The sequence below is a fragment of the Mustela lutreola genome, chromosome 8, assembly GCF_030435805.1.
Source record: "Mustela lutreola isolate mMusLut2 chromosome 8, mMusLut2.pri, whole genome shotgun sequence".
NCBI classification, from domain to species: Eukaryota; Metazoa; Chordata; class Mammalia; order Carnivora; family Mustelidae; genus Mustela; species Mustela lutreola.
The window spans coordinates 44715164-44738862 of NC_081297.1; the positions used below are offsets into that span (position 1 = coordinate 44715164).

At 55.8% G+C, this 23699-nt stretch overlaps 2 protein-coding genes and 1 long non-coding RNA gene across 7 annotated transcripts in view; 1 reads left to right on the top strand and 2 right to left on the bottom strand.

Moving 5' to 3' along the window:
* Window positions 1–676: 676 nt before the first annotated feature.
* On the bottom strand, window positions 677–1272 carry LOC131838389 (uncharacterized). The gene is made up of 2 exons (XR_009356583.1): window positions 1147–1272; window positions 677–1033 (listed from the first exon to the last, which is right to left on the bottom strand). It is a non-coding gene; the product is annotated as an uncharacterized LOC131838389 (long non-coding RNA).
* A 205-nt stretch (window positions 1273–1477) lies between these two features.
* On the top strand, window positions 1478–16234 carry WASHC1 (WASH complex subunit 1). Of its 3 annotated transcripts, none has more exons than XM_059184490.1 (11): window positions 1478–1582; window positions 5098–5251; window positions 11950–12061; window positions 12251–12397; window positions 12557–12693; window positions 12895–13030; window positions 13223–13424; window positions 13515–13682; window positions 14417–14575; window positions 15579–15647; window positions 15807–16234. In XM_059184490.1, the coding sequence occupies exons 2-11, from the start codon at window positions 5103–5105 to the stop codon at window positions 15944–15946; spliced, it is 1419 nt and encodes a 472-aa protein (XP_059040473.1). In that variant the 5' UTR covers window positions 1478–1582; window positions 5098–5102; the 3' UTR covers window positions 15947–16234. The 3 variants fall into 3 exon arrangements, with proteins under 3 accessions (XP_059040473.1, XP_059040472.1, XP_059040474.1); XM_059184489.1 differs by lacking the exon at window positions 1478–1582 and adding an exon at window positions 2095–2287; XM_059184491.1 differs by lacking the exon at window positions 1478–1582 and adding an exon at window positions 2095–2287 and having other exon boundaries at window positions 15905–16234.
* DDX11 (DEAD/H-box helicase 11) overlaps window positions 16231–23699 on the bottom strand; it is a 36760-nt gene continuing 29291 nt past the window's right edge. Inside the window, exons 18-28 of one of the 3 annotated variants that reach the window (XM_059184488.1) lie at window positions 23536–23667; window positions 22959–23071; window positions 20262–20334; window positions 19805–19908; window positions 18994–19143; window positions 18650–18718; window positions 18446–18546; window positions 17956–18040; window positions 17544–17622; window positions 17256–17410; window positions 16231–17175 (exon numbers count right to left, since the gene is read on the bottom strand). In XM_059184488.1, the coding sequence (XP_059040471.1) occupies window positions 17146–17175; window positions 17256–17410; window positions 17544–17622; window positions 17956–18040; window positions 18446–18546; window positions 18650–18718; window positions 18994–19143; window positions 19805–19908; window positions 20262–20334; window positions 22959–23071; window positions 23536–23667 (1091 nt within the window). In that variant the 3' untranslated portion in view covers window positions 16231–17145. Of the gene's footprint in view, window positions 17176–17255; window positions 17411–17543; window positions 17623–17955; window positions 18062–18445; window positions 18547–18649; window positions 18719–18993; window positions 19144–19804; window positions 19945–20261; window positions 20335–22958; window positions 23072–23535; window positions 23668–23699 lie in introns of all 3 variants that reach the window. The other 2 variants (XM_059184487.1, XM_059184486.1) reach the window with 2 other exon arrangements.

Here is a 23699-nt window from a genome sequence, read left to right on the forward strand (position 1 = left end):
ACCTTCATGAGGCTGTGCAATCACAGCTTCTGTGATCAAACCTTTCCATCACCCCAAAATAAAACTTGGTACCCATAGGCAGCCACTTCCCTTCCTCGCCTGCCCCCAGCTCCTGCCAGCCTTTAGTCCCCTGCTGTCCCTGTGGTTTCCCTATCCTGGGCATCACGAATCAATGGAGTCCACACCACAGGCCAGCAAGGGCAGGGTGGGCCTCAGCGTTCCCACAGTAGGATGACATTTAGCTTTTCTTTGCTGTGAGGTCGAGGATTCCACTGCAACTTGAGTGACTGAAGTGAAAGGTCTTTGCTATCTAGCTGCTAGGAAATCTTTTAAATTAGGTGTGGGATGAGCCTCTCTGTGGATTAGGTAAAGAACTATGTAGTGGAGGGTAAACTGAGGGTGCACTGGGTGGTCTGGGTCGGGGGGCAGCGGCCTAGCAGCACTTTTGTGAGAAAACAGCCAGTTTTGGTATGTGGTGGCAGCATGTGCGTGCACATGTGTGTAAACAAACATCTTGGGGCACATACAAATTTCCTTCTGTGTACAAATCATCCACAGAGTGCTTTGATAGCCTCTCTTTGCAGCTCTCAAAAGGAAGCAGGCCACAAGCATTCCAGTCTCCAGAACTTTCTCATCATTCCGAACTGACGTGTCAAAGAAAACTAGAGCTGCACAGTTAGCAGTAAGAAGAGATTTTATTTAGGACTTTGCAACAGAGGGAGAAAGAGACCTCGGTACAGAAGCAGGGTCCCTTGCAAACACAGCATGGCCGAGGGGGATTTCTAGCCAAGGTGGGGAGGCGGGGGTCGGGGCAGCGGATGGAAAAATCCCTAAGAGGGTAGGTAATTCTTTGCTGGGCCGACCAACAGGATTCTTGTTCAGGGGAGCAGGAACGAAGGGCAAGCCGCGGGGGGATCGTGGGGGATGAGGCGCGCGGTCGAATACGGAGGGTGATCTGACGTAGAGGCCGGGGGATTCCGGCTATAGCGACTTGCTAGGGTTCTCGCTACCGCCGGCCGATGCAGCCCGAAGCCTGGTTGGGCAGAGGATTCAGGGGAGCCTGAGTCCAAGGCGGTGGGAGAAACCGCAGAAAGAAACCGAAAGTCTGTACGCACGAAACCACCAGCCCAGGCGCCGCACACCCACCATTCTACCTTCTGTCCGTCTGTGCGCCCCGGAGGCCGAGCCGGGACCGCCGGGCGCACGCGGGCGGAGGGAGGGCGGGGCCAGGACCCGTCCCGGGTCGGGGTCCGGCGCGGGGGCGGCGCTGAGGGGCGGACGGACGAAGGGGGCGGGCAGCGCGCGGCCGGGTCTGAGCGGAAGGCGGGGAGGTGACGGGGCGTCGGGAGGAGTGAGGGCTCCCGGCAACCTGGCGCCCCGCAGCACGCGCGAGGGGTGCGGCGGGGGGACGCGGGCGGCGGCCTGTTCTGCGCGGGGGCCCGCCACTGGCTGCGCAGAGCTCCGCCAGCGGGCCGAGCGTCCCGAGAGGCCGAGCGGCGGCGCCAGGACCCGGCGGAGCGCGCGCGGCGGAAGCGCGGCGGCCGGGGCGGCCGGGGCGGCCGGGGCGGCGGGCGGCGGGCAGGTGAGGTGCGGGCGGCGGGCCGGGGGAGGGCGCGGGGGACCCCGGGGCTGCGCGGGGTCGTGCAGGGGCGGGATGCGGCGTGGAGGCGGGCAGGGAGGGGCTCCGAGAGGCCGGGCAGGGCCGGGCCAGGCGGCGAGGCCTGGGATACGCCGCGCTCCTTCCTCTTGGGAGGCCCGGCGCCGAGCCGCACAGGCCTGCGACCCGGCTGCCCTCCCGCCGCGCCGCCCGCCCGGAAGCGGCGCCGAGCCTCTGCCCCGAGTCTGACGGGCCCCTCCCCGCTCACCAGCACCCCTGGAGCCGCTCTCCTCCGCGGCGTGAGGCCGAGGCCGGGGTGCGGGGAGGGCCCTGCCGGCCCGCTTGACTCGGGGCCCGGGCTCCAGCCCGCCCTCTCCGTCGCGGCCCGCCGGTCCCGTGACCTTCACGGGTCTTTGCACACTCTGCTCCGTCCTCCTGGCACTTGGTCCCTCATGCTCTGGGCCCTGCAAGCGGGCTCGACCGAGTCCTCGGAGACCCCTTCAGCAGCTCCCTTCCCTCCCCGGCCCCTCTTAGGTGACCTGTCTCGCTGCTTTCCCCGCGCTTGCTTCCTGACTGCGTCCGGCCTTGCTGTTTAACCTGGGCGGCTGAGGGCCCTGGGAGTGGGGGCCCCGGGATGGTTTGCGGGAAGGAGTCCGTGCACTTCTGTGATTAAACAGCACTGAGAGGCGGGTATGGTGTCTTATGGTTTTTATCATATTCTGTGAGGTGGTGTCATCAAATAGAAATACGGCGTGAGCCCCACGTTGTAATTTTACAAGTAAGAAGAAACAGATTGGGGAGCTTGGGTGATTCAGTCGGTTAAACGTCTGCGCTCACCTCAGGTAATGATCCCAGAGCCGTGGGATCGAGTCCCGCGTGGAGCTCCCTGCTCAGTGGGGAGCCTGCTTCTCCCTCTCCCTCTGCTCCTCTACCTGCCTGAGCTCGCTCTGGCGCGTGCTCTCTCAAATAAATAAGTAAAATATTAAGAAAACAAACAAACAGATGAAATCGATTTAGTAATAGATGTTCTTTAATTCTGTGTATCTAAAATACGGTCATTTCATCCTGTAATCAATATAAAAATTTTAATGGGATATTCTACATTTTTTTTTCCCTACTAAGTCTTTGAAATTTGGTTTACATTTTGCACTTAACACCACCCTGCACTCCGGCAGATCATGTGCAGCTAGAGGTTAGCATATTGGACAGCTTGGGCGTAAGGGCTTCGGAGTCAACTTCTTGCTGGGGTATGCAGTGTTTATCACAATCTGGCTTTTTTAAATTTTTTCCTGCTAATGGCCCAAGGATAGTTGTACCCTTAACACTCAGCACCACTTACTTGCCCTTCCCTACACACCTTTGTTCAAGTCTTTCTACCTGGAATGCCCTCTCCCCAGTGCCTGGCTGGGCCTGGTAGAGAGATGCCATTTCTACTGAGAACCTTTTGCTGACTCCTCCAACCTCTGCGGGGATGATCACTCCTTCCTTGGGGCTTCTCCCCTAGCCACTAGTATTGTGAATTAGAGCACTTGTCATGTGGTGTTTGTTTGTGAGGCTGTCTCTGTGGCTAGCCTAGTGCCCTACTCATCTTTGTTGCCATCATGGCTGGCACCTAGTAGCTGATCCCGAGATGTCTGGAGACTGAATGAATAATAAACAACTAACCATTAGTACTCAGTCTCTTTGTTCTTTTTCTTTTTTCAAGATTTTATTTGAGAGAGAGCATGTGCATAAATGAGCAGTTGCAGGCAAAGGGAGAGGGAGAAGCAGACCCCCCACTGAGCAGGGACCCTGATGTGGGGCTTGATCCCATGACCCTGGGGTCATGAGCTGAGCCAAAAGCAGATGCTCAACTGACTGAGCCACCCAGGCACCCCTCAGTCTCTTAATTCTTGAGTGGACCTGCTACTTCCTTGTTGAGATTTGTCCCCGTACGACCCCCTCCTGTGCACACACACACACACACAGTTGGGATAATTTACAAGGAACTATCTCAAAATGTGCACAGAAGTATCTCCACCTTTTACCCTCTCCTGAGCTTACAGATAGGAAAACTGAGGTACAGAATTAGGTTAGAAAGGCCAGCAAGTTTGCATCAATATGAATATAAATGGGGGGGGGGGGGCTTCTTGAAAGGAGTGCAGTGGTCTCAGAGGGTTAGGTTCCTGGCTTCCGGCATCAGCTGGCCCCACTTGGGTCATGTGATAGGAGGGAAGAGAAGTGGGGAAGTGAGGAGGGACTCTGCAGCCCAGAAGAGGATGCTAGGCAGCCTCGGGTCTGACTGAGGATGTCACTGCCCAAGAAGAAGTTGAAGAGCTGACCCGGAGGGCTGGTAGGAGGAACAAGCCCCCGGAGAAGGAAGGGCTGGGGAAGCCAGAAGAGGGAGCAAAGGAGTAAGCTCCAGCTTGGAGAAGATGGTGTGAAGAACCACTTCTTGGAGAGTGGTGCCATGCTCAAGACTGCAAAATGGGAAATGGGAAAAATCAGAGATTCAGAGAAGGCAAGCGACTTACCCCAAGTCAAACCATTCTTTAAGCCCCCGTGAGGCCTCCTCAGCCCTCCCTGTTACACTTACTTTGCCCCACCTCCATCTGTGTTGCACTCAGGGGCCCCAACATGGGGCCAGAGAGAAAAGGTCTGTAGCACAGTGCCAGCTCTGATTAATGTCTTCCTCACCGTCTTCTACTGAGGGGCTGTGATTAGGCCTATTTATAGGGGCCCGGAGCCTTAATATTCTGCCTGGTACATCTCTTGCAGATCAAATCAGTGCCGTGTGCAGCATGATTGCTGCTTTAATGGCACCAGGGAGCGGAGTTAATTAAACCCAGTATAAATAGACTCTGCCCTCATCCTGCAATTGGAAGGAGTGTTTTTCCTCCTTGTCCCACACCCTCCCATGCCCCTCCTTCCTCCTGGCCCCCCTTAGCTGTAGCCTGGGGGAGCAGAGCCCAGTCACCAGCCACTACCTGTCCTGTCTCAGGAACAGGTCTTGAGTTCCTCGGGGCCAGAGTGAAAAGAACCCAGGAGTCTGCATTTCCTGTGCTTTTCCAGACCTGGGTATCATTTGGCAGTTGACACAGACATTCTCTGCCCCCCACCCCTCAATCCATCCCTCTGCTCCAACCTCTTTTTCACTCTGCAGCCATGGTTTCTTTCTTCTTTGTCTAGGCTTGGGAGGTAGAAATGACATAATGGATGGAAAGGGTGCCTAGCAGAGGAGTGCACTTCTGACTGCTTCTCTCTGGTCTTTGTTGTCATTACCACTGGCCCTCCCTCATTGATGCAACAAGCATCAACAGAGGACCAGCTCCAGGGAGCTCCTGGCCTCCCACCCATTGCTCTGTCCCCCACTCCCCACCTCCAGAGGTGGGACCTACAGCAAACAGTTCTACAGCTAACAGTTGCAGGAGGGGGTGGGTGGGTTGGGGGGGTGCTTAGGTTGGGGGCTGGGCTCCATCCTCCTGGCACTTGGTCCCTCATGCTCTGGTTCCCATCCACAGGCACCATGACTCCCATGAGGACCCAGCACTCGTTGGCAGGGCAGACCTACGCCGTGCCCCTCATCCAGCCAGACCTGCGGCGGGAGGAGGCCATCCAGCAGGTGGCCGATGCCCTGCAGTACCTTCAGAAGGTCTCTGGAGACATCTTCAGCAGGTGGGTGCTGCCACTCACCCACACCTGACTGAGGGCTGGGCGGTCAGCATGCGCCCTCCGGGAGCAGCCCTTCTGCTCCTCCTCCGTGAACTTGCTATCAGTAGTTTCGGAAATGTGCCCTTTCTGCGCTTATGTCTGTGCTAACTATGCCCAGGGACTACATTAGCAAGAGGACACGGGCCTTTAAGAGCCATCAGTCCCAGATGATAGATACCCCCTGCCCAGCGACCAAAATAGAGGCAAAAAGCAAACCCGTCAGAAACATTTGTGTTTTCTCACCAGGATTGTGATTGTATGCTTGCCTTTCTCTACGGGGGGCACTGGAGTTTTAGCACACTGGCCTTTACTTTCCTGGCATTTGGCACCTGTAGACAGTTTCATGTCCCTGTGCCCAGGGATGGAATGAGGAAAGGGCAGGAAATCTATCTCCTGGGAGCCTTGGCGTGGTCCAGGGAGCTTAGGGTGCCTTTCGGGAGCCTGGTGCCTGGTCACCCCACTGACCTCCCACCCTGGGCCAAAACTGCTGGACCCTGAGGGGTCCCAGCGATGGTTCCTGTCCCGAGGACCTTGTAGTCTAGAATGGGGGAAACACCAAGTTGAGATGGATTGATTCTTCACTGTGTAGCATGAACCGTGTCAACTTCTAGGGATCTAGAGAAGAGACGATAAGTAGGCCTCAGAACTCCCCAAACCCGCTGAAGCAAATAGTAACCAGTCCGTGGAGCAGGATATGGAGTTTCAGGGCTTAACCAATGTCGTCAGTACCTAATTTTTCTTTCATTCCATCCCAGCTTGCTGTTTCTCTGTTGGCTGCATTCCCAGAAAGGCCTTGGCCTCCAGCAGGGCTGATACTCCTGCACTCAACGATCAGGTCCAATAGGAAAGAGGGACACTAGCCTGGCTGGGTTCTCATGTCTATCCCAGAGCGCCATGACACACTGATGGGCTTAGACCCTGTTACCTGCATTACTCCCCTGGCTTTAGCCCCACCTGAAGTGCAGGGCCTGAGCCTGTGGAGCAGTGGGTTCCCCAAAGGAAATGAGGGCCCCTACTTGAGTAAGGAAGAAGTGGATGCTGGAGAGGAAACCTGCATGCCTGCTATGTGGTCAGGGGAGGCCTCCTGAAGGCCGTAGGAGGGCTAGGTTGTGGTTAGGCAGGGGTAGGAATATGGGTGTGCAGGGCCTCTGCTGGGGTCTAGAAATGGGTGTGAATGGATCAGAGGCCTGAACAGGAGCATGGTGTATTCCGGGCTCCCCAGGGGAGGCTGGCCTGAACGGGCCGTTTTGTACTGGGGGTGCAGACATTGCTACTTGCCCCGCATTCAGCTCCTGCACTGTGGAACAGGGTGTGAAGAGTCCGCTTTCTCTGGGTCCCTGGGCCTTGCTTACCCCCCTCTGATTGCATGCCTTGGGAGCCAGACTCTCAGGGCCTCTCACTGCTTTCTGTGCTCTGCAGTGCTTCGGGAATGTGCCTGGGCTGAGGGAGGGGGATGGACGATGGGGCAAGTGAGCTGTTAGAACGAGTCGGTTAGGGCCCGTGGGGGCTTCCCCTAACAGGACAGGGCCTTTTGCTTTATTTGGGCGTTGGAGGGAGGCTCTGGAGCAGAGAAGGGTGCCACAGAAGGGTTTAGAGACAGCTGAGCAGGCAGCACTCAAGAGTGGCCAGGAGGGGAGGGAGGGGCTTCGAGGAACTGTTGGTTGCAGTCCAGGCATGGGAGGGGTGAGGCTGCAGTCCAGGGGAGCTCAGGGAGGGCTGGAGAAGAGACATTTCAGAGGAAGTAATGAGGGGACATGATGACAGGTTGGGAACAGGATGAAGGAAAGGGAGGGGTCAGGGATAGTGGGGGTGGGGCAGGCCCAGACCCAGCCTTATTCCCCTGCTCCTCCCACCCTCCAGCCTGCAGCAATCCACACACCCCGTGGGCTTTTCATGTTTCATGGGCTTTTGTCCTGGGGAAGGGACCCCGGCTGGCATCTTCCCCTCAAGCTTACTCCACCTGCTTGAAACCTCATGTAAAGAGGCATGTGGGTATCTGTGTCTCCTCCTCACCGCTTCCCTATTTCAGGCCCAGGCCCCTCAGCCCAGGGGCTCCTGGGCCCAGTTCCGCAGATAGGTGAGCTCATGGGAAATTAGCATTCCGAGCTGGCCTTCCGCCTCTGCCGCTGCGGAGCCTGAAGAGAATGACAAGTGTCTCCCCCTGTCCGGGCGTCTGCCTGTCCTCACCTGGGAAAAGCCAGGCCCCAAAATAGCCGCCCAGAGACGTCACCTGTCACCTGCTTCGCATGACTTAGATGATGAGGCAGAGGGGGTTGGGGGGCGGAGGGAAGAGGAGCTGGACAGCTTCCGTGTGTGGAAGTTTGGGTGCTATCGCTTGCCTTTCCCGTCAGCCCTGGGGAAGGATTCCTTTTCTCTGCAAAGCTTTTCCCTTGCCTCTCCTTTGTCTTTCCAAGCCCTCCTTTCTCCCTTCTTTTCCTGGTTTCCCTCCCTCTCTTTTCTCCCTTCCCATCTTCTCCCCTCTGCCCCCCTTCCTCCCCTCCTCCTGTCCTCTCCTGGCTCTGATTGGCACCTGGTGACTCCCAAGGTTAGGAAGCTCAGTCAGCTGCCTGCATAATTAGCAGATCATTCCTAATCATGCTGGGGGGGGGGGGGCGGAGGTGGTGACACAGGAGCTTTCAGTGTCCTCAATGCCAAGGGATAGGACCTGCAAGAGGAGGACCAGCTGGTGCTCCCTCCTCCCCAGCAGCATCCGTGGGCAGGTGGGAAGGTGTGCTGATTGCAGGGGGTGGGGAGGCTGTGGCTGGAAATCATCTGTGAGGGGGTTGGGGGGTCAGCATGGGAGGTGGGGCCCGGGAGCCCAAGTGGTGGTCCCTGTGGTGCTCCGGGAGGAGGAGTGGCTTCCCATCACCCTGCCTTCATGGTGTTCCCTGTGAAGTGCCTGTTTCCTGGGCCTGGACCGTCCTTCCCCATGTCTGCTCAGCACCGCCTCTTCTTGCTTTCCTCTGAGCACCTGGAGCCCCTCATCCCTACTAACCTTGTGGGTGGTACTAACACCTGATTCAGCAGCTAGCGCGGGAACATGGCACACCGCTGCTCATTCTTCCGTGCTATAGAAGTCACCAGCCCCATGTCGCAGCTGAAGAAGCCCAAGGCATAGGCCAGTTCATTGAATTGCCTCGAATTAGATGGTAAACGTACCTGCTTCTGTCGCTGGGAGATGTCTGCTCCCTGGTTCATCTCTGTCCCGGGCTCTGAGCAGACTGGCTGAGCCCGTTCCATTCCTGACACCCACAGAGACCACTCTGGGGTTTTGGGGACTTGGCTTTAGTGATAAGCTTGGAAACTGACCTGCCATGAAGCAGACCTCCGAGTGAGGGAGTGTAGATTAGGAATGGCAAACAGATCACCCTCTTGCCACTACTCCCCCAAACCCTCGTGGAGGGCACTGCTAATCAGTCATGGCTTTCCGTCCCAGCTGCATGTGGCCTACTGGTCCTTCCTGTTGCCACCTTCGGCACTGCCACTCCCCTCGTGAGAGCCCTTTCACCCGTGCTCTGTGTTCTTGGCACCACGGCTCCTACTGTGAGAGGTTGGACAGCCTGGGGGCCGTTACTTAGACTGGTAGGCTCTTGGATGACTCTGGAAATCCTGTCTGCTTTCCCCTTCCCCCCACAGCAGCCTTCCTTGGAGCATTTCTGATGGGTGCTCATCCGCAGGAAGCCGATTTGCAGAGCTCTCCTAGAAGGAAAGTTTACTAGAAAGTTCTCCTTGTGCAGAACTGAGAGCTGGTTCCTTGTAACTCCACCCGCTGGTCCTCATGCTGCCTTTGGGCGTAACAGGATAAGTGCAGTCGCTTTCCACCCGCCAGCACTTGTGACAGTTTTGACATATGGAGAGAATTACTGTATTGTCTAAGTCACCTCACCTGTTGCCAGAACACTCAGGACGTGAGTAGCTCACTCCTCACCATCACCCTCCTTTGGACGTTCTTGAACTTGTCACTTTTCTTTCACCCAGTATTTGTTACGTGTCAGACACAGTGAAAGGTGCTAGGGACACAGCAGTGACTAAGACAGACCTATAGTTAGTCTAGAAGGAATTCAGAGTTCTCTTAAATTGTGGATCCGGTTTAAAGGGGACACAGCTATAGAGAGGTGGGTGCCCAGCACAGATTAGCTCACTAATCTGGGGTCTGTTTCCTCTGTAGTGCCCCCAAGAGAGTGGATGTCCCTCCCCTGTTTACTGAAAGAAGGGAGAAGGGACAAGGAGCTGTGTGCGCCAAGATCCCGTTTCCTTTTTAAGCTGCTTAACACACTTTTAGCTCATACTGAGCTCTAGTTAACCAAAACATCAGGCCTTGCTGCTAACCCTCCATCCTCTGCGTTTGTGCACTGGACTTCTTACACCTGCTTACACCTTGTCAGTTTCGTCTTGCTGATTACAGTCCATCTTTCTGGACTCTTGAGATTTGTGAGTCTTGATTCCCCATGCAGACCATGTTGACCCTCCTCCATTTGCTCTCCCCAGTTTACTAACCCAGTGTTGCATGAGCTGGACAAGGCCCTGCCAGAGAACTGCGTGCAAGGCTAAAATCAGTCCATTGCTCAGCAGTGCACTTCGGGCGCTGTTCCTCATCTGGCTCTGAGTTTTTCTAAATGTGTTCCAACCCCCATAGCTCCATCTCGTCCACAGGATTTTGTGAGAAGCTGTCAGAATCGTTGCTGACTCAGGATGCACTATGTTTAAGGTTTTCCCCTGCTACACCAGTCTAATATCCCTGTCAGAAAAAGAAAGGCTATGAATTTAGAACAATGCTGACCCCTGGGAGCTGCCTCTTTCTCTTCACAGGGCTTACAGACCCTCGATTTAATAATCCATTCTGGAAGTTTGCCAGGGTTTATGGTTAAGCTGTGTTCACAACTAAGAGAGATCAGCCCTTCTTTCCTTGGTGGAAGAACGAGAACAAAATGTCCTTTGTCCCTCTCCAGTTCTGCTGTCCCTCCCACTCTCCGTGTGGACTTCAGGCTGAGCTGTCATATAACCACTGAGGTGGCTTCCGCACCCTGGGCAGGATGGCTGGGCTGGGAGCTGGAGGAGGTGACTTGCGCACAAGTACCCTTTCTCAGCAGACACAAATCCTTCTTCCTGTCAGAAGAGATGGAGCTCATGCAAGTCTGGTGGTTCTTCGTCCTCTCACTGGAAGGCAGCTCTGCCCTCAGTCCTCTGTCTCCTTCGCCACCCACTCAGCCCAGTCTGTCAGAGAAGACTAAGCAGCTTTGCGTGCCTGCTTGTACCCCAGCCCCCCGCCTCAGTGAGCCCCTGTACATAAGGGGCCAGGAATAAGCAGGGAGACTGCAGGGAGCCAAGACCCCTGGGCTGTGAAATTGGCTGATCCGGCAGGTTCTCTGGGGGGCCAGAATCCTCTAGAGTTGGTGGGGTTTGATTTAGGAAGATGGGTCCAGGGCCTTGACCTTTAAAGAAATCCTGGTGTTCTGTGACCCCAGAGACCGTGGGGGCCCCCCTGCCATCGCTGTGGCCTCTGCTCTTTCCCGGTAAACTGGCGCTGGCAGTCCTGCCTTTCTCACCTGTATGCTCCCTCTGGCCAGGTGGGTGCCGACACGCACCCTCTCTGAATGGGAGGCGTGGAGGTCATGGGCAGGAACTGGGGTTTTTGCAGGTGGCGGAGCAGCTGGGAGGAGGATACCCTGGCCCATGTTCACCCAGTCCACTCCGCAGGGAGAAGAACCTGGCCGTTGCTCAGGAACAGGGGCAGCGAAAGTGAGGCTCCTGAGCATCTGCGTTGAGGGCGCATGGGTGTTAGTCACTCATGGAGCTCTCCAGGTGTCGGTGCTGGGAAGACAGTAGGGAACAAAGCCCAGCCGTCTCCCCCTTGGAGAGCAGATAGGCGATAGATGCATGTCAAGCGGCTCCCCATGAAAGGGGGGATTGGAAAGTGACAGGTGCACATTTATAGAGGCAGTGGTCAGGAAGTCTTCAGTGAGGAGTGTGCTCGGTGAAGCAAAGAAGCCAGTCCCGGGGCTGTCCGCAGGGTTGGCACTCCATTCGGTGCAGAGGCCACACGGGAACATGTTTGGCCTGTTCAGGGCCTTGGAGTCCCTGGAGCCCGATGCGCCAGGAATGGTGGGTGGAAGCCTCTGAGCGAGCTCTGACCACACACAGGAACCATGGTGAGGACTTTATCCACAGGAACCGTTTATTGTGTGTCAGGGCAGTTCCACATGAGTGGGTCTGGGACTTGATTTAGACCCAGCTTTGCCCACCCTCCCTCCTCCTTGGGAGCTCAAGTCTCATCTGGAAATAGGCAGTTTTGTACAGGAATCATGACTGTTTTCTCTCCGCTTGCCCCTGCTTGAGGCTGTAAATTCCTGGAGACAGGGGCCCTGTCCATGACAGATGGCAAGTCCAGGCACCACCCTGGGGCCAGGGTGATTGCCCATTCATACCCAGAGCTCCAAGAACTCAGTAGAGTTCATCTAGACCCTTCAGAGTAGAGATCTATGCCGATCTATCACCTGGACAGTTAAAGGTCAGCTGTGACAAGCAGGTAACACTGTATTTTAAGGGACCCTATGGAAGCCCTTGCCTTTGCAGTCTGCAGATAGAAGCAGGGGTGCAGGAGACTACAGGGGCTTGGGGAGCAGCCCTCAGCTGCTGAGTTTCTTTTTTTACCCCCATGGCAGAATCTCTCAGCGAGTAGAGCTCAGCCGGAGGCAGCTGCAGGCCATTGGGGAGAGAGTCTCCTTGGCCCAGGCCAAGATTGAGAAGATCAAGGGCAGCAAGAAGGCAATCAAGGTAGACCATGTGACCCCGAGTCCCCCTGGCTGGCAGGCAGTCCCAGAAATCCCATCCCTGTTCCCTCCCATTGCTCCTGAAGTTTCCTAGGTCTCTGCCCGCCTTACCCAGCCACACCTCAAGCTTTCTAGTCCAAATTGCCACCCCCCCCAGACTTTCTGGAGCATCTCGGACTCCCTGTGTCCCCAGGTGTTCTCCAGTGCCAAGTACCCAGCTCCAGAGCGCCTACAGGAGTACGGGTCCATCTTCATGGGTGCCCAGGACCCTGGCCTACAGAGACGCCCCCGCCACAGGATCCAGAGCAAGCACCGCCCCCTGGACGAGTGGGCTCTGCAGGTCTGAGGGGCTCACACACTTACAGGGGGTGATCAGAGGTGGTCCTGGGTGTTGGGGAGGAACTGAGGGCTCTATTCCACGAGAGGACTAGGACTGGGATGGGTGGTCACTTTGGCCCAGTCCCGAAGCCCACCAACCTTGCGCTATTGCCCCTGCCAGGAGAAGCTGAAATACTTCCCTGTGTGTGTGAACACCAAGCCTGAGCCTGAGGATGAGGCCGAGGAGGGGCTTGGGGGCCTTCCCAGCAACATCAGCTCCGTCAGCTCCTTGCTGCTGTTCAACACTACTGAGAACCTGTACGGCACACAGCGGGGCCCTGGGAGGGTGGCTGGGTGGCCTGGCCTGGCTTTGTGGGGGCCCCAGCAGTCTGATTGCTCTTTTGAGGTGTTGGTGTCCACAATATAGACTAACTGGCCTGGATGAAGTAGGAAAGCTGGGTCAGGACCCTGGGCCTCGAGCTGACCATGGGCTGCCCGACATCCCTTCCACCTCTGTAGGTACAAAAAGTATGTCTTTCTGGACCCCTTGGCTGGTGCTGTAACAAAGACCCACGTGATGTTGGGGGCAGAAACCGAGGAGAAGCTGTTCGATGCCCCTTTGTCCATCAGCAAGAGGGAGCAACTGGAGCAGCAGGTAGAGCCCATGCTGCCTGCCGGGGAGGGGGGACAAGAAAGCCTGGCGGCGTCCTCTAGGTGAGCGGTCTGTTGAGCCCCTGCTCCCACCCTGCTGTCCATGGGTATGCACTAGGCCCTGCTGACTGCCCCAGGGTCTAACTGCAGGGCCCAAGCCCCAAGCCCCCGCTTGTGCCCCCACCTAATCCTGCAGGTTCCAGAAAACTACTTCTATGTGCCTGACCTGGGCCAAGTGCCTGAGATCGACGTGCCGTCCTACCTGCCTGACCTGCCAGGCATCGCCGATGACCTCATGTACAGCGCTGACCTGGGCCCCGGCATCGCCCCCTCCGCCCCTGGCACCATTCCAGAGCTGCCCACCTTCCACACAGAGGTGGCCGAGACTTTCAAGCCAGGTGAGCAGAGAGCAGCAGTTGGGCAAGAACCCCCTTACTTGGCCACTTGCATTCCTGGGCACCTCACACTTTCCCACACTTCTCTTTCAGACCCAGAGGATGGGGTGCTAACAGCACCCCCCCCACCGCCACCACCACCACCGCCTCCCCCAGCTCCGGCTGTGCTGGTCAACGCTCCCCCACCCCCGCCACAGCCCATGGCCTCCCCGGTCCAAGGTGCCAGGGAAGAGGACAGCAGTGGCGGCATGACTCCTTTAGGTAAGAGCAGCACTGGGGTATGTGGAGGGTCAGGGCGAGGGGGCGTGTGCTCTTTGAGGATGCCTCGAATTTCTGGATCCCGGGAGGGTTTCCTGTAGGTTTATAGGACCATAAATTCTAGACCTTCAGAATAGTTGTTTTTAAAATCTTGTTCCCCTGGGTTCATGAAATAGTGGCTTTCAAACTCCGTAGCCCCCCAGAATTCTTATCTCCAGAATAGAGGGAGCCTGGACGTGGACAGGTAGAGCCGTTGTCCCCCATTTCCAATTACACCAGTGGGAAAGGGGCAGCTACTGGAAACAGTAGAAGGCTTCAGCAACAAAGTACTCCTATATGTAAATGGCAGGATTTCAGTTTTAGCAGGACATCTCCCCAGCTATCTCCAGCACCCAAAGGTGGCACAGAAACCCCATGTTGGCTCATGTGTCAAGTTCAGACACTGTCTCCATCAGTAGATTCCCACAGTCCACCTCTGCAGTGGCCCCTAAACTAGGTGGCATTAGGAGAGGGACCAGGGGTGCCTGGACATAGGACTGGCTGAGCTCAAGCAGATGCAAACAGCATCCAGGCTGCACACGGTCTCCCAGAGCTCAGACTCACTCACTGGCTTCCTCTTTCAAAAGGAAAGACCCACAGCCAGGCTCAAGGGGAAGTCCCTGGACCCCCAGAACCTCAGGCTGGGCAAGGCTGTCCTGCAGCCCTCTTCCTCACACCCTGCCCCCCCCCCCCACAAGCTGCAGTCCAGGGAGCTCCCAAGGAAGTGGTGGACCCCTCCAGTGGCCGGGCCACTCTGCTGGAGTCCATCCGCCAGGCTGGGGGCATCGGCAAGGCCAAGCTCCGCAGTGTCAAGGAGCGCAAGCTGGAGAAGAAGAAACAGAAGGAGCAGGAGCAAGGTGAGAGGATCCTCAGCCCGCTCTGGTAGGGGGGCTCTCAGTAAAGAGCCCCTGCTCCCACCCTGCTGTCCCCTGTAGCCCCCACCAGACTCCCAAGAGGTCAGAGGAGCAGCACCCAGCTCACCTGCCCCATGCTTTCCCCAGGCAGTCTGTGGGAAGCCCTGGGCAGCCGTCCCTAACATTCCCACCCTTCCTGCCTAAGCTGTGGGTTCCTTCCTGGTTTTGTAGCCCGCTTAGAACCTTCCTCTCTAAACTCAGGAGCCAAAGCCTCCCCCAGCTCAGATTCTGCCAGGAGCTGTCTTAGGACATGGTTGGGAACTTGAGTTGCTGTAGGGACTGCAGACCTGGAGGGATAGCGCAGTCCTGCTTCTCCAAGCCTCTCGAGGCCGCAAGTTCCATGCCCTGCATCCTGAGTGTAGCACGAACAGAACATTCAGGCCCTGAGGCGCCTGGGGGGCTCAGATAGTTAAGCATCTGCCTTCGGCTCAGGTCATGATCCAGGATGCTGGAATCAAGCCCCGCATCAGGTTCTCTCCCTAGTGCAGAGCTTGCTTTTCCCTCTCCCTCTGCCATTCCCTCTGCTTGTGCTCTCTGGCTGTCACATAAATAAAGTTTTAAAAGAAAAGAACACCCGGGGCCAAAGCCGTAGTGCCTTTGAGTCCTGAGCTTGAGCTCGAGCTAGATTTCTGAGATTTGTGCTGTGACTTCAGGCAAACTGCCCAACAACCTCTCTGGGCCAGTTTCCTTGCCTGTACTGTGGGGCCCCTCCTCCTTGCCCACTTTGTCTCACAGGGCAGCTCTGCCAGTTTAATAGTACTCCGATGCTGGCTCCAGTGACCGCCTGCAGCTCTGGGACCTGGCAGTGATGCTGTGGCTGGGGGGCGGGGCTGGCAGGTGTGGAGAGTGAGCAGAAAAGAGGACCAGCCCTGAGAAGATCACCTCAGGGGCAGATTTTTCCTTGGTCCCCTCATCCTTCTTGACCTGGGACTTCTTCCTGCTACAGTGAGAGCCACAAGCCAAGGTGGGGACCTGATGTCGGATCTCTTTAACAAGCTGGTCATGCGGCGTAAAGGTAGGACAACGGAGCCTGGCTGCCTTCCCTGGGCTGCGAATCTCAGGATGTTTTGTATCCTGCACATTCTGCTTTTTTCTTCTGCTTTTTAAGTCTCCAGTGGCTGGGTGAACCGGTGTCCCAAACTAACTCCCTCAACCTCCATCTCTGCCCTCCCAGGTATCTCTGGGAAAGGACCCGCGACAGGGGCCAGCGAGGGGCCAGGAGGAGCCTTTGCCCGAATGTCAGACTCCATCCCACCTCTGCCTCCCCCACAGCAGCCACCTGGAGAAGAGGATGAGGACGACTGGGAATCCTAGAGGCTCACTCCTTCCCCACCGAGACCCAGATTGAGGTCTCACCCTCACATGGACACAACCAGGATGAGATGCCTGGCCTGTGGGTCTCTCGACCCCTGCTGCCCATGGAGGAACAGGGACCATGGAGGACTGTCCCAGACCTGCACCTGGACCTTCTTCAAGGAGTGAGGTAGCCAGCTTCTGAGGCCAAGTGGCTGGGAGCGGGGAGCCCTTGTGCTCTCCTCCAGCCACAGACTGAAGTGAGTACGTGCATCAATAAAGCAGTGTCACACAGGAACCGAGCATAAAGCAAGAGCGCGCTTTTACTTAAGGAACCCTGGCTGTGCAGGGGCCGAGCGTCTCCTCTGAGCTGGCACCTGTCCTCCCTCTACCCCTGGGCTCAGGCATCGGGTGGGGGCAGAGCCCTGGGTGAACTGAGGGCCCTTCCTCTGGGTCAGGAACAGCAGAGAGGTGCTGTCAACAGGGCTGGCTGTTGCGGATGGAGGGAAGGAGATTTTCACACAGGGAAAAATGTCTCGGAGGTGTCACTGGCGTGGGAGGAGGACATGGAGCCAGGCCAAGGGAGCTAGACATGCGGTGGGACAGGTTAGGGGCCAGAGAGACCAGCAGGTGGGGGAATCGGCACAGGGCTCTTCCCAGTTCTTCGTAACACCGAGAAAGGTGGTAGGATTGAGGTGGTCAGAGGGCCCTGGGCAGAAGGAGCCCTATGGACTCCAGGGACCTGGGGCTGGAAGTGGGGAATGTTCTTGGTTTTGAAAAGAAGGTGAAGGTCTAGAACAACAAATTGTAGCCAGAAAAGGGAAAGCCTAGAGGGCATGTTCCACCTCACCTGTGAGAGAATGGACACCAAAGGGAGGACAGAGATGCTGCAGTGGAAGACTGGCCGCAAAGCAGGGCAGAGAGCTGGACTCTGGACCACGGTGAATGGACATTCAATTCCAGGGAGCCAGACTGCCCTGGGATGGGTCCCAGGATGGCCAGGACCCACGGTTTCTTCAGGATCGACCTGATGTTCTCTTACTGGCTTTTCCACCTGTGCCTAGTCCTGGCAGCCCACTGATTCAAGAAAGGGGCTGGTCTGGTCTCCAGCTGGGCTTCACCTTCTTAGCCTGAATCCCCACAAAGCAGGCATGAGGCAAACATTTCACGTGAGCAGCTGGAAGGAAGAAGCTGGCATCTGGGCAGTGGTGGGCCATCCATCAGGAAGGGACAGACTTCTCACGATGAAACTGGGGAGACAGGGAAGAGCAGTGAGGCACGAGATCTCAGGGGTGGGGGGCTCTCAGAGAGAGGGAAAGGCAGGACTGACCTTCCTCATAGCAGCAAAGGCAGGACCAAAGGTGGCTTTGACCTCTACACGGTCTCGGATCCAGGCTGGCAGCTTTCCCAGGATAGGTGGGCGGGCATACCGCTGATCCAGAAGCACTATGCTGGCAAAATCCTTCTGGTGCCTAATGGCCCTGCCTAGGTGGGGACAGAGGTTGGGCTCTCCGCTAAACTAGCCTCCCCCACAGTGTATTTCTATTGTGTTCCCTCCTTCCTGTCACCCCATTCTCCTGCCAGGCATCCCAAGAGCCAGGAACAGTCCCAGGCCTACCTATAGATTGGTTGACAGCCTTCATACACAGATTCTCCACCAAAGCCTTCCCTGGTGGTGGCTGACCTGGGCCTCTGGGCTGGGGAGGGCAGAGGACAGCACCTGTCAGCATTTTCTTGCCTCCCCCCGCCCCCCACTCAGTGTTCTGAGAAAATGACACCGCTCAGTGTGGAAGAAAGAGCAGCAGGCATCACGGGCACGAGGCCAGCAGCAGCTGCCACAGAGGAGATTGGCAGAGTGGCTCCAGAGGGTAAAGGGTGCGTCCACGCCCTGGAGCTGACAGGTGACACGGGCACACATCGGGGGGCAGTGGGGAAGGCACAGCACTGCAGCCCCAATATTGCAGCCCCAGGGGCAACAGCACCTCCTCCCAAGCCATGCCTCCCAGCCTCGGGACACTGGAGATACTCACTAGGGTCTGGTCCAGGTAGGCCATCTTCTCCTGCAGCTCTGGTGACCTGATGTTTGGGTAGGGCATGCCTACCATAACCACGCACCTAGGGCCGAGGAACACGAGGCTGTGGTGCAGGGGCAGTCAGGCCCCCAGTGTGTTTGCCAAGGGCCAGGCCTCACCCTCCTGTCATCAATTGCTACATCCAGCACTCTGTCACCCCCCTCAAGCTGTGCTTGCTGCCTCTACCTCCCTCCACACCGGGAACAGGTGTGCTTGGCCAAGAGACCCAGTGCGGGACACATGAATGGAGTCCCCACAAAACTATGCTCTGCCTAATTTCCACCTGGAGCTAAAGGGCCAAAGTTACCTCCCCACAGAGCTGAGTGACCTAAGCAGCCAGCCCAGGGTGCAGACTCCTGCTGGCATCAGCTTGCAGGCAGGGACCTGGCCATTCGTGGAGTGAAGGGTGAACACAGCAGAGCCCAGAGATGAGAGGCCCACAACTTACCGGCCAAGGTTGTCAGAGAAGTTAATACCTTCACTCATCTTTCCTCCAACCACAGAGAGGAGCAGTGCACCTGTCACCGTGCCTCCCGCCTGGTCACAACACTGCAGGAAATACCAGTCCAGGTTGTACAGCCAAAGCTTGAAGGCCACCCAAAATGCTGCCGGCTGTTCTCTGGACCCAAGGCCTCAGAGTTACACTTCTCACCTTAATGCACCTGGAATACTCCGCCAGCACCTGTTCCACCTGGTTTGCTTTCTTGGGTTCCTGAAATATCTGAAGGAAAACAATGTCTCCCAGGAAAGAGTTTCAGAATGCATGGGCCCCAGGTCTGCTCGTGGCCTTTATGTTTTCCAAACTGGGATCTGGAGAGGCCCCCAGAGTCAAAGGGTTCTAGGGAAATCCTCCAGAGGTGATTAGGGGTTCCAAGTGGGGGGAGTAAGGAGCCAGCCGAAGTCCAGACAGTTCTCTGACATGCATGAGAAATCCTAGCAGGAACTCTGGGTGCCACTGTCCTAATAAGTGGGAGTTCTAGCTGAGAAGTCACTCACCTTTTTCCTGACAGCCAGGCGGGCGAGCAGCCCACTCTTATCCCAGTGGGCATAGACCTGGCGTTGGTACTCATAGGAGGGGAAGAAACAGACCACCCCTCCAGGGACCACAGTGCACAGGTTACAGAGAATGCGACCAGTCTCCTCCATCTAAGGAAGGAAGACAGACAGCCCTCCCTGGAGTCATTCCCGAGGCCATATCCAAACAGCACTTCCCGACTTTGAGACTCAAAACCACATACAGAGATCCAAGTGTGACTGCAGTCATGGGGGAGACCTGTGGCCGGAAGCGCTCCCTCCCTCGCCCCCCTCCCACACACATCACGATGCTAACGCACCAGAGCTAAAACTGGCTAGCATTCGAAGCCTCCCTGCTCAACTCCCGATGCCTACGGGCCACTGGGGACAAGTTCCACTACAACAAATCGGACACTGAAAACCCCATGTGTGCCTCTCATGACAGGCCGCAAGCCCCATGTTCCTGCACAGGGCAGGGAGCGATAAAACCAAATGGCAAAAGAACCAAAGGAAACAAGCAGATTTTCCTCAGGTTCATCCTGAAGGAATGGCCCAAGGCTCTAAGAAAACATTATTTAATGGTCGAAGCGGTGAGGGGACGGGGGAGCTCAGACCTCCCAAGGAGCATGCAGATGGGACACTATCCAGCCTGGGCCGCCTCCGTGTGGAAGATCCCAGCACTAATCTCCCTAACACCTGAACACTAAAAGTGCAGGCCAGGGTGCCCAGCACCCCAGAAATCTCTCTCCTGCCCTGGCGAAGGCGCTGGTAAGGTGAGCGGGCTGGTACTAACCATCTGTGGCAGCTCTCTCTTCTGGTATGTGAACTCCAGCTGCTGGCTGGAGGGGCCGCTGCAGATGACCAGGGGCAAGATATTGTCTGGTGGGATCACATGACCTGCAGAGACCCCAGGGAGGGGCTGAAAACAAGGGGCTGACGAGTCCGTAAGGCAGGGCCTGGAAAGCGTGTTCCCCATCCCGGTCTCCATGCCAGGAAGAGCAGTTCCCACACTCGCCCACGCGCCTGCTCCCGCAGCACAAGTGGGTGGTACTCAGACCTCCCCACGGTGGTGGAGGCCACCGTGCGGGAGCAGAGAGATGTGAGCCCACGCGAGAGTTGGCAAAGGACTGAGCTCCCATCTCACAGGCTCCTCAGTCCCTGGGGCCGGATGAGAGCACAGGGTCAAACCATGACGACAAGGGGCCGGAGAGTGACCCGTGGCCCATTCCACCCTGGACAGGGATTCTCACCACAGGAAAACTCCACCACTCGCTCAGCTTCCACCCCAGCACAGGCCAGCAGCTGCTCCCGGAAGTCAGACACCTGCAGACCACAACAGTAGGGCTCTGTGATCCCTGAGAGGACCGGGGACCGCAGGCCTGAGCAGGCAGGGGGCCCTGGCAGGGAGGGAGAGCGAGCGCGCCGCACTTTGGGGAAGACAAAAGTCTGGCCTGGCACAGTATGTACATAAGAACAGGAAAAAAGAGGTAAAAGGTAAGCAGATAATAAATGGGCAAAAATAAATAAATAAGTAACAATAACCCAGTGTTGGATAGTTTCAGTGAGCCTGTAGGAACAGCACGGGAAATCTGGTGAGCTGGGCACAGTGCTTCTCACCCCTGACTAGGCAACCGAGAGCACCTGTGGGAATTCAAGACAAAATCCACACGTCCAGGTCCCAGCCTCAACTACCGGAGAAGGACCTCTGGGGGTTGGAGGGGTGGGGCAGACATATACGTTTGTAATTTTAAAGCACTCTGGATTTTCACCTACTGAATTGGCAAGAATCCTAAGGCGTGACCCCTCCATGTTTCCTGGACAGTATTTTGTAAGCTGGATGTATTTTTTACTTTTTAGCCTGGCAGTGCCCCCTGAAGGTACAGCTCCACAAGCCAACACCTGCGCAGGGATACTCCTGCATGTGATCTCTGAGCGTACAACTGCCCTTTGGGAGAGCCCAGCGCATGCGCTCACCACACTCTTGCAGGGTAGAGTGCCCGCTGGCAGGCAAGACACACACCCGCAACGGCTACCAAACGGCGTGAGCGCCACAACACTGGCGCCACAGCCACTGACAGAAGAACAGGGAGAGAGAGAAGTGAGTACATGTATTTGCTCAGTTCTGCAGAGAAATGCAATGAAAGCAGGCAAGGACAGACCCGTAGTCGTAAAAGTGACTGCCTCTGAGCACAGACAGCAGCCTGCAGACGCGCAAAAGTGGAACTTTCTGAAGGCACCTTCCAGACAGTTTCGACTTCTGAACCATATAGGTGTTTACATATTTTAAAAACATATTAAATCAAAAATTAAAAAGCAAACGCTAAAACTGAAAACAGACGGCAGTAAAGAGGACCCTTTGTCACAGTCACAACAGAAGCACACAAGGAGCCTTAATTCCAGTGACTTCAAATCCTTAGTGAGCAGACATCCTTAGTGGGTACACTCTCAGAGCAAAAATAAACGCAAAGAAATTAAATTTCAATCACTAGTTTACTGTTAGACTATCCGTAGTATAGGAAAGTATTTGAGGTCTCCTGTGCAAGTAAGTAGTAAGTAAGTAAGTAAGTAAATAAGAGTGCAAGTAAGTAATAAGATAGAACAAACATCTTAAAAAACCAAATGTTCAGCTCAAGAAAAAAGATATACAGTGTAAGGTCAAACAAATTCATGGATTTTCATTTAGAAATACTCATGATTTTTTAAAGCTCTATCTTCCCCAGTCTGTCTACAGAAAAGCAATTACAATCCAGGAGCACGACCAACACCCCCCGCACCCGGACGCTGGTTTCCACATACCAATCCCCAAATAAGGAAGCCAGGTTACTTGGAGAAATGAAGGATTCCAGATCTGGGGCAAAGAAAGGTGGCCCCGGACATTCTGCATTCTGTTGTGCCAAAAAGCAAGAAAGCATCCCAAGGCCAATAAGGGCCTTGTCAAGGACCAAGGGCAGCATGTGGGGGCTCTGAGGGGCCGAGCCTGAAGCACCTGAGCATCAAAAGCAACAAGGACTAGAGATGATTTTAATTTGTTGACAAAAATCTGAGTCTATACACAAGAAAAATGGAAAACTAACAAAGTGGCAGGAGTGGTTCCAGTGGCAGAGGAGAGGGACCAGAGTGTGCGGGCACTGAGGACCCTTCCACTGGCTCAATCCCGCGCCACACATACCCTGGGGACAGAACCGCTGTGCAGAGATGTGGTTCTCTGTGCCTTCATGTTGCTTAAAACAGAGAAAAACTGGAAATCACCCAAATACCTAACAAAAGAAGAGTGGTTCTACAAAATATAACATATTCACATAACAGAGTAGAGCCGGAGTGTGGTGGGATAAATGCACACTACTGACAAGGAAAAATGTTTATGACATTCTGTTGCTGGCTGAGAAATCTGAATCGTAGCAACAGCATGTAGAGATGGAGATTTTTGTTTTTAAAACATGTATGTGTATTTGTAAAAATTACACACAAAGACTACTATAATGATATACACTAAAACAAATCTTTTGGTGGTGGAATTATCTTTTTTTCCCCCCTGCTTTTGCTGGTCTCTGCTTTCTACAATGAAAGCAAAATACTTGTGTGTGTGTGTGTGTGTGAATTTGTAAGAGAGGGAAGGTGGTATCCCTGGTGGGTCCAAGAAAGGCACGGCACTTAGGCACTGGATGGAGGCCTGCGATTCCAGAACAGCTGTCTCTGGGAGAAATGTGGTCCTGTGGCTCCAGAAGCACCAAATGCGCAGCAGTGCCCTTACACCCTCGCCCACCCATGGCCCCGGGCTAAAGGCCCAGGCCTGAGACCGTACAGAAATGCCACCTGGTGGGCACTGCTCAGCCTGCTCAAGCTGACCCCCTTCTGGTTTGGGGGCCCACTGGACAGGAAGAGGGCTGACAGTGCAGCTGTCCCATCCCAGCACCTGGAGCACAAGAGGCGGGCTCTGGTTCCCTTACCGGCTGCATAGTGCCCCCCGCGATGACCAAGGCCCGGCATTCCTTCACCACCTGGGCAAAGTGTACGGCTGGATTCAGGAGCAAGAATTTGAGGCTACTCTGACAAAGACTTCCTGAAAAAAAGAAAGACAGCTCTGTGGGGCAGGGGTGTGGGCTGCAGGCCCAACAAAGACTTCCATGAGTCTGAGGCAGAAGGGAGCTCGGTTGTGTCTATGGTCATGTCTATGCAGGAACCACAGGGATATCACTTTGCTCTTTGATGAGGTCCCATTTAATCTCCAGGATAACCCTGTGGTAGAGACATCTACCCTTGTACATTGATCTTCAGAGAGACAATGAAATAAAGCTTGGAGGTGAGGGAATCCAGACTCAAACCACCTAACCACAACCACCAGGCCACATGGCCTCCCTCGCAGCCTGGCCCAAGGTGCCCCACTGTCCTAGTGCCTCGCACCCCCCTCACCACAGGCCAGCAGACCAGTCACCAGCACCCGCTTCCTGATCCTCGCCCAGGAGGCGTCACGAGTCTCTCCATGCTCTGGCTTGGCGGCCCACGCCGGCTCTTCCTTGGGATTACCTTGGCGGCTCAGGATGACCCTGCCATCCTGGTTGGCAGTGGTGAGGGCTGCTAAGAAGGATTCGATGTGCATCAGCGGGGAAGCTGGCCGTGGCAGCCTGGCCTCGCCCTCCTCCACAGGGCTCACAGGAGCTGTACAGAGCAAAAGGAAGAGGGTCTGTGAC

Bases quoted from the DNA above. Each gene is read 5' to 3' on its own strand.
- WASHC1 (XM_059184490.1), top strand. From the start codon at position 5,103: ATGACTCCCATGAGGACCCAGCACTCGTTGGCAGGGCAGACCTACGCC. The intron at 5,252-11,949 runs GTGGGTGCTGCC...CCCCCATGGCAG, and splicing joins TCTGGAGACATCTTCAGCAG to AATCTCTCAGCGAGTAGAGC. The intron at 13,031-13,222 runs GTAGAGCCCATG...CTAATCCTGCAG, and splicing joins GGGAGCAACTGGAGCAGCAG to GTTCCAGAAAACTACTTCTA.